General features: G+C 38.8%; 1 protein-coding gene across 1 annotated transcript in view; it reads right to left on the bottom strand.

Annotated features, from left to right (window-relative positions):
* LOC136249315 (uncharacterized) overlaps positions 1 to 7,774 on the bottom strand; it is a 41,825-nt gene extending 34,051 nt beyond the window's left edge. Inside the window, exons 1-5 of the mRNA XM_066041276.1 lie at positions 7,697 to 7,774; positions 7,488 to 7,650; positions 6,116 to 6,142; positions 5,999 to 6,061; positions 3,818 to 3,869 (exon numbers count right to left, since the gene is read on the bottom strand). Of these exons, the coding sequence (XP_065897348.1) occupies positions 3,818 to 3,869; positions 5,999 to 6,061; positions 6,116 to 6,142; positions 7,488 to 7,650; positions 7,697 to 7,725 (334 nt within the window). The 5' untranslated portion in view covers positions 7,726 to 7,774. The remainder of the gene's footprint in view (positions 1 to 3,817; positions 3,870 to 5,998; positions 6,062 to 6,115; positions 6,143 to 7,487; positions 7,651 to 7,696) is intronic.
* Between the last annotated feature and the right edge of the window lie 1,792 nt (positions 7,775 to 9,566).

The following is a 9,566-nucleotide window of genomic DNA, read 5'->3' on the forward strand; positions in this document are numbered from 1 at the left end:
AACTTCCTATACACCATTGCAACAGAAAACGTCACTAGAACTTCCAGCACAGATGATGTCACTGCAACAGACAACATCACTACCATCACCAACACAGACAACACCACTGCAGCTTCCAACACAGGCAACACCACTACCACCTCCACCACAAACGACACCATTACCACCTCCAACACAGATGACACCACTACCACTTTCACCACACACAACACCAATACACTATTGCAGCAGTTGACACTAGCACCTCCGATGCAGACAACACCATTGCAACATCAGACAGACATCATTATACCTTCCAACACAGATAAGTCTATCAATGCCTCAAAAGCAGCTGGCTTCATTTAAAGGAAATACTTATTACCAGCAAGGACAGAGTAATGCATTATCTGATCAACACTTTTTACTCTGATGATGTATTATCACCATCATCATCATCAGTACCATCATGTCATAATCAGTGACGCCATCTTCAGTTTTCCATCATGGGTTTTTGTCTGATTCTGGACATTCATCAAGCACTCCATAGCTTTAGCAACAGAGTGCCTCTTTGGTAAAGAGGAACTAATGAGTTGCAATTTAAGCAACAGAGTGCCTCTTTGGTAAAGAGGAACTAATGAGTTGCAATTTAAGTGCAAGAAAGAACACAATAACCTTAGATAAGCAGAAAATGGATTATATAAAGATGATGATTGTTCAATCTTGAGTGCCTAATAAATCACCAGTGGTTTTTGAACATCACTGGGCTCTTTGCAGATCATCCACATCAAAGCCATGCCAAGGCCTGAGAACCCATGGAAAAGAGAGTTGTAGATGCTCCATTTACCGGTGGTCAATATCACTCTTGTAGTTGTTTAAAATTGCTTTCTGAAAAATGCATGTGTTTGACATATGCATTCACATTTTCCATTCTGCATCAAAAAACATTGCTACCTTATCTTCAAGAGAAATTCCTACCATCACTCACTCATCATTTTATGCAAGACAACGGCCCCAAGCATTGTTCTAGTACTGCTCAACAGTTCTACAGTAGAGTTGGCATTAATTGGTGGAGCACCCCAGCTGAGTCTCCAGATGCTAATCCCATAGAGAATCTGCCTTTGTGATCCAACATTATGCTTTATGCATGATTTCATAAAAAGTAAATTTAAATTATTCCAGCAATTATTTATCTAACAGTCCTTTTGTGGCAATACTTGAAATGGATATCACTTTCATGCTTAGTCACGTATTAGACAAAACTATTTAGCCAATTACATGTGCTACATCACTTGTTAATCATGCCCAAATAGCTTCCACTTGCTATCGTTACTGTGCTTTACTTGCACTAAGAGTATCACATGATGTGCATTAAAAGTTGCGCATGTTCCACCTAGCTATGTACATATATACTAGCTGTACAAGTTATAGTGTGGCATGAAACGTTTTACTCACATAGGAGAATCTTGCAATAGAGTGTAGCATCCATGATGCCTTCAAAGCTGCAGACATTTATGGTTTTGCGCCTTTGGCACTTATAAGCTCCTGGTGGCACCCTTCTTGCTTATGCCAGCCCACACATGTACCTTTTTCAGATGTTTTGGGTGAGGCTTTAAACGTGGCTTTCCCTTATCTTTTGACAACAGAACTGATGGTGAGTATCAAGCTGCACTGTACATGTAGTCTCATTGCTCCAAATGACATCTTCAAATCATCATGTACAGTAGATGTTTGTTCTGATATAGCCACATCATGAGATTTTAGAAATGTTTTGCTGATGTCTCCTAGCATCTTCAAAGTAGTTACTGTTAGGTTATTCTGCATTGCTAAGATAACGCATTCACTACTGCACTCTTCCAAGCTACACCTGTCATCTGATTTTATTTCATTTCACCATTTCATTCTGGGTTTTATAACTTGTCATCAGTCAGGTGTACTACATGTAATAGTTGTAACATGGGCATGAGGGCATACCGTATAGTGGAAAATTTTCAAAAGGTTAAATATTTGAAAAATTCGAAAATAACAATGTGTTTTCGAAAATAATTTTTCAAAAATAGTACATCCCGGCTTTGAAATGACAATCAAAGAAAGTATAGCTAGGTATATATAAATGTTTTTTGCGAGTGCACGTATGCATAGTTTCTACTAATATCAGTTAGCTGTAGACCTAATGTATTACAGCTAGGCACTGGGCCACACACAAGTAGCTAGCCATATAGCTATAGCTACCATGCACGCGTATATGAGCGAGCACAAATGACACCACGAGTCTTGAAGCCTATAAGAGCTCGAGAGACCAGAAATTACTAGGAAAGACTATAATTATCAGCAAACATCTATATGGGCTGAAAAACGCCATGTACTTAGCTATGGCTCAATCCGCAGCTTGATCCGCAGGCCTCTGAGGCGAAGTCTGCCAAACAACATGGTTCAACCTACGAATTAAGGAAGATCCTAGGGTAGCTAGACGAGATTCTATCAAAGCCAGATTGGGCATTTATCTAGCTATACTGAACAATCAAAGCAGCAAATTCTAGCTATGTATGTGATGAATGCAACCATGCACTGTTAGCTTCCTCCGTGAGTTAATTATCTACGGTGCGGCACGGTAAAGAGGCATTGTTTCAAAAATATTTTTTCGAATTTCCAATCAAGCACTCTTTTTCGAAAATTTAATCCTTCGAAAATTTCCCGCTATACGGTATCATATAAGGCAAAGCCCGAATGCCTCATGTTACAGCTAATATGTAACACTTATTAGGCTGATAGCCTGTACAGGGCGATCAATCACCCAAGCCAATACGAGTGCAGCCACTGGCTGTATTATATATGCATGCCTATAAGTTTTGATTATGGGTCAGCAGCCAGTATGTTCTGGTTACATTTGGTTACGATGAACGGACATATCCCAGAGATATCACGGAGAAATTCAGTTACGCGAGTTTATTGTTTTAATCAGTGCTATTGAATCGTTTATGGAAAAAGGACGGAGTTCACTAAAGGCCCAGACAGGTAAGCTTCCTTGTAGAGTGGTTATTCCGTGCAGAATGGTAGCTTTGTGATGGGGGCTGCGACTGTATTCGAAAACGTGAGGAAACGATCGATGAATAAGCTATAGCGCTAGTTTTCACCTTAGCCCAACTTTTTTCAACTAGTAGGATGGAGAGGATAACAAAACACTCTCTGTCTGAGTGGTCTGAGTGGCGAAATCCAAGTCGTGCATCCTAATCACGTGAGTATTAATCGATCCCCACAATCGATTTCGGCCTCAACGTCTGTAACTATTCACTGCCCAGTTTTAGCCCGGTCCACATTTCGTAATGCAGCCCGGTTACAGTAGCTGGGCTACATATGAAATGTAGCCCAGGCGGCTCCTTTGATCTGAGGTGTGAAAGTGATACATAGTTACATAAACCCCAACAAAACCATTTGTAACCATGACCATATATGGTCTTGCAAAAGAAAACTACCAATGCAGAGATGGGATGATACATGATTTGACAGTATCAAACAGCATCAATACGTTACCCCAAAATTATCATGATACAACAATATATTGTGATACTTATATGTCAAATTTCTTCTGTAATCAACTCTGTTGCAATGCTGACTCAATAATCTGGCATCTACTGTATGTACAGTGCAATATTTTGAAAAGTTTATGCTAAACACATCTATTTTTGTAAAGCTCAAGTCAATGCACCAAATATATTGGGATACATGATGTATCGATATATCAAAAATTGTATTCACACTTGTAATATGGTGATGTATTGATATCATCCACCGTGTTGCCCCCTTCTTTAATGTATGTACAATTTTATATGTATTTACTCACCCGTTTGATTTTGTAATGCTTTAAAACCATCCAGACATGCTGTAGAATTAGCCTGGAATAAGATAAAAACATGGATAATAAAATTCACTGTACAGCATAAACACTGATCTATATAAAGCAGGATTTTGTATACTCTCTTAATGCACACCGTGACCATTTTACATGTCACGGCTATTGGTAAAACAATTAACTATGGAACTCCATTTGCACCTGTTAAAAATACATTGGCGTTCCCTTTAGTATTACGATTGTTTCGTGCTAGTTGACTATTTGCCTCTCTGTGCCCAACATTTGGTGCATATCAGTAGATTTGTCATGAGATGCATACAAACTAGCAGCATTGCAGGAGCTGTACAATACTCACCAGTGCAGGATAGTAGACTGAGGTGGGCATGTAGCATGCTTGTTTGGGGATAAGTATAATGTGCTTGACACCAGCAAGTTGAAGGTTCTCTAACTTCGCACTGGCCCCTCTGTTAGCCATTTCCAATACAGTTACAATATTGTTTATAATAATATGGAAAATTTGGTTGAATGACCATGAATTACCCCATCCAAATATTTTGAATAGCCACTCCTTGTAGTCAGTATGTAGTAAAGTTTAATTTACAACATACATGAACCTGCTGCCAATGGAACCAAGCAGTCCTTGAGAAAATCTGAGGGCTACTGAATCATCGAGCCAGAATTCTGTAAGTGCTGTTGATTACTGAAGTAGGTGGTGCATGTAGTAAATTCGAACCTTGGGAACCCATAAAACAACATGAGTGCTACCATACGTATCCACTGTGCACTATTCCAGAGGGTGGACTATAGTCTGATCTTGTACTTGATTGCTGTACAGTCTTGTATATTAGATGCTCGATTAGACATCACGCCAACACTGTACCAGATACAATATGTACTTACCACTCAAACACGTCGTCTCGCGAGAATGCAAGCAATTAAAAACTTGCTAATTAAAGGGTGTGGCACCTGTTTCACTCACGAGTATTCATCTCAAACGAAACAGGACAAACACTCGTAAACGAAAACTGGTGCCACACCTATTAATAAGCAAGTTTTATAATTGCTCGCATTTTTATGAGACGATGTTGCATTTGAGCGGTACTGTATAGTGATCAGTACACTTTGCTAATAATTCGTCAATTTTATTTTTCCAGTTGTAATATTTTGCTTGATTCCCTCCACCTAAGTTTCCCTCCCTACAATATATTTCTTCTATTGAAGCAGCTTACAATACATGGTATACCATACATGGAATCATAAAAAGAAAAACCTGTGTAATATAATCATAATCATTAGGTGTGAAGAGTAAAAGATAAACTGATAGGTTGCACTTGATAGTTCATGTGCAATATTTCAGTTTACCATATATGGTTCAAAACCATACTAACAACATTCCTACGTTGATGGTAGCAGGCCAAGTGCTTATGGGCTCCTGGTGGCAGCCATCTGGTCTGTTGACAAGCCTTATAAGGCAGTATGATTGCCAGTCATAACAAACTAGAAAGATTACATACGTAATTACCCCACCATTCAGTAATCTACAGGGAGTTCTAAGATTTCCTCTGGGTGTGAATTCAGCTATCTATTTGAAAAAAAAATGTTATTTATAAAATAAGCTTGTTGTCATCGCGACAATTACATGTGACAGACAGATGTGTTAGTCTATGTACATACATGTAGTTCATTAACTTATAAGTTACCATAATTTTTCCCAACCAAGAGCCCAGGGTAGAGTCAATCCTTTCAGACCCTTACACAGTAAATTATTGTCATATACAAGAAAGCATCTGGTAATAGTACAGTGTACTGCTTGTGTTAGCCTGGAAAACAATACAGATGTAGTGTGGAAGTGACCAAATGAAGGTTTTGTGAGGGTACTGCAATACGTATAACAGAATACAACAAGAGGTTTGAAGACTATAATCTTTCCGTTGACACCACAAATGTCTGATAGGAGATCTTATTAGACTGAACACTAAACCTCATGAGGTGTACTATGTGTAATAAACATTGCAAGGTACTAGGATTTAAAAAAAAAATTATTATACAAGATCATCATGTTTACTGGGAATGAACCATTGATCTAACATCTGTTATTAGGCCTCAGATTTACTGTAAGTACACAACGTTAAACATAGCAATGCCATAAACACTTACATACCACAAACTTACACAATATTCAGATGCTGTCTGAGTGACTTCATTTAATGATGTACCAGTACAACTTTGAAAGCACTACATTAATGTGATTATTATAATAGAATAAACAAACTAGCTTGATATGCTTACCGGTGGTAAACTAGTTTGAATCAGGAGCTTTGTGACATGAAAAATATATACATATAAAAATCATGTAACAGCTTTATGTAATTATTCATAATTCCAATTTTACTATAAGCAAATTAAATTACTACACAAGTGCTTGGCAAAGTCATCATGCAATCAATTACCTGGTGAATCAAGTTTAGTCTGATAGTAGCCGACTTTGCCAAACTTTAGTCTCATTAACTTTCAATTTTTATATACATGTGCGTGAAGACAAGGTTGGAAAACATTTGTACGTAGGTTCTTAAATTTGAATAATAATAATAATAATGAATTTTAAAATGAAACAATTTATAATGTTTTGCATTTCATACCAAAGCTGTTCTTACACATTTCAACAAGTTCCTTTTCAGCTAAAAAGAATTTTTTTTAATTGAGTAGTCAACAAAGCCACCCTAGACACTATGTTACACTGTACAGTCAATTTCAGACCGCAATATTCAACAATTTGCATTGGTCACACCGAACTATTTCAAGCAGTTTGGCAATCATATGTACAGCCAACTTCAGGTTGCCTGAGAAAAGCGATTGAACAATTCACACACATGATTAGTGAACATCATTATGTGAACGTTTACATGCAGGTTTAAATGTGCGAATAACTAGCTCAGCAGCCACCCATATAGAAAGGTCATTCCTCAACTTTAAATTTAACTGGTGAGACATTTACACACTACTTCAGCTGTCTAAAGTAGCCACCTGCCTATTAAGGCCAAGAAATTCTGATTTAGGTAGGTTCGCCTGTGGATTTAAGCATGCACACATTTCAAAATAAGTACAGAAAACCAGACAAGTGGTTTGTGGCTGTACACCCAGTTTTGCACACATGGCATAAAGGTACACAGTAAAAAACAACACATTAACTGTTACTAGGTGTGTTATAACCACTGCGTTCTTGTCAAGCTAATGTTCAATACATCGATGCAAATGTATGTAGTTTCGGATTTTCTCTTATCAATTAGATATTATAAATGACCCACCTGAAAAGAGTCTGTTCATCTGACCAATTTTGCTCTAAAATCGACAACTTATGTCATTAGCTATTTGATACGATAACCGACTTCTAAGTGGCCTGGTTACTAAGTAGTTCTGTGTATTGGATGGTTAGAGTATGATGTGATTCGACAATTCAGCCAGTGATCCCTGCCGTGAATGGGTTAATCAGTACTTCATGCCATAGGAGGCTTCTTCGTACCACTTAGCATGTCAATTTCTCAGAACAAAAATGGAATGGGCAGACGACCAGACCCTTTCTGGCAGGGGGAGGGGAGGACATAACAATCTCTACTCGATAACCAGGGTCTGGGTACGACAGTGCATGTACATGTTCACTCACACAGTATGAATAACATCTTGCACGTATCACGGCTGTACGAAAGTCTAATTCGTTCTCACTATCAATACTATTCGTTGGTGGTCGACAAGAGAAAACGCAATCACCTTGCACCACGTGGACCCATCCTAACAGCACTATACTGGCGAGGATCAGTGACAGTAACCTGAAACATACAATACAATCACTCTATCTATCGGTACTTCACTCACTTGGGATCACGATTGAGGTTCCACTTCATTGTTTCTTCCAGTGTCGCGTGATCCGCCAGATGGTGTTTTCCCGCATTCTTTGATGACCTAATCAAATCTATGGGCAAGAAGTCTGGCGCCGTCCATAATTGTGTGTACGGTTATTTATATTATGAAGTATACCAGCTATGTAACTACCTAGACACTGCTAGAGAGTGTGCAGCGTGAATTTTGTTATAGTTACACGGGTAGACTCTACTCAGCAAACGAAACCTGGATAGCAGAGAGTCACGCAAGGTGTCAAACACCATTATTACATGCTGCATGCTTTCAAAATACATTGTGTGGGCTCAGAGAGAATAAACGTCTTAATGATTAAGACAAAATATACATTACAAGCATACAGAGGCCTAGACACAGGGGTACCGTGTGCTGATGGATCAGTACAGGAGCCCTGGCAAGACTTACATTAACTAAAAGTAAATTAAATTACAATATACCAAAAAAAAAAAAAAATCTATATCTACATATATGTAATACTTAAAGTTTACCTAAGGTGGTCTAAAAGATCTCAACCCGGGGAGGCTCTAGAATTAAAAATTCTGTAAGAACATGACACAGCAATGCTAGCTGCCTGCTCAAACAAGGATCTTATGGTTTTCTTTGGCACTTCACAAGCAGTAACCATTTGAGCAATCTTTTCTGACAAAAAGTGGCCTAAACAACCAATTTCAATGGGAACAAGATTGACAGTTACCCCAGAAAGTTGGAGGTCATATTGCAAGGAGCTATATCGATCTTCCTTTCTAGCTCTAGCAGCAAGAAGATGTTGCTGGGTATTAGTTGGTACTGTCAATTTGAACAAACAAATGGAATCATTAGAAACCAATACCAAGTCAGGCCTGCTGAGGGTGGAGGAAAGATTGGTTGGGATGGTACTAGGGGGGCTGGAACTAGCTAGATAACCTGGAAGGTCAGCGTAAAGTTTGAATGTTTCAGGTAAATACTGTTGGAGCCCATGAACAAGGACCTGTAAAACTGAATCATGTCTCCAGGTATACCTGCCTTGATCTAGAGCAGCAGGACAGCCGGTCAAAATATGGTTTGTTGTGGGTTGAGGAGCTTGACAAAGAGCACATCTAGGATCAGTAATGATGTTCCATCTGGCCAGGTTCATAGGGGATGGTAGAGTGTCACAACCAGCACGTAGCAGGAAGGACAGCTGTTTTTCAGGGAGGCCATACATCAATCTCTTCCACAGAGGGCAAGCTTGCTCCAGAGTTACAATATATAAAAATTTATTTTGAACAGTTAATGGTTCCAGTTTTGATTTCCAATATTCAATGTGAGCAGAACGTAAGTTGTGGCGAGTAATTGTCACCATGACAATCTATTGAAATAGTTCCAGTCAACAGTGTAGGGTCATTGTCGAGAACCAGACACTATAGCATAATTGTATTTAGCCTTTAGGATATTATTTAGGCTACTTTGTGTGTATTTAGGTTTTGTCATGCGCATGCGTTTGGTTGATGTAATAATCCAATATGACGAGCATGTGGTGCCACGAGGCGAGTTATTAGTCCATTGCTCTGACGTCGCGGACCCTACGAACCCCGCTGATACCATACAGTCATAGCTAGCTTTTGCACCAGTAGTGTAAGTGCATAGATTAGCTACACTGCATGATGTTCATATTGTACGCATTAGTGTATCCAGGAGGTCATAATAACATAAGAATGTAGGTGATGTGTTTGTACAAGTGAATGTTCTAATTTACATAAGTATGAGACATTATTATTATATGAACAGTAGCTAAATTGAAACAGACCCTATAGACACTGCATGGCCATACAGCAGTGTACATAGGTGGTGGAGACAGGGGCCATGGCCT

This window comes from Dysidea avara, chromosome 3 (genome assembly GCF_963678975.1).
Source record: "Dysidea avara chromosome 3, odDysAvar1.4, whole genome shotgun sequence".
NCBI classification, from domain to species: domain Eukaryota; kingdom Metazoa; phylum Porifera; class Demospongiae; order Dictyoceratida; family Dysideidae; genus Dysidea; species Dysidea avara.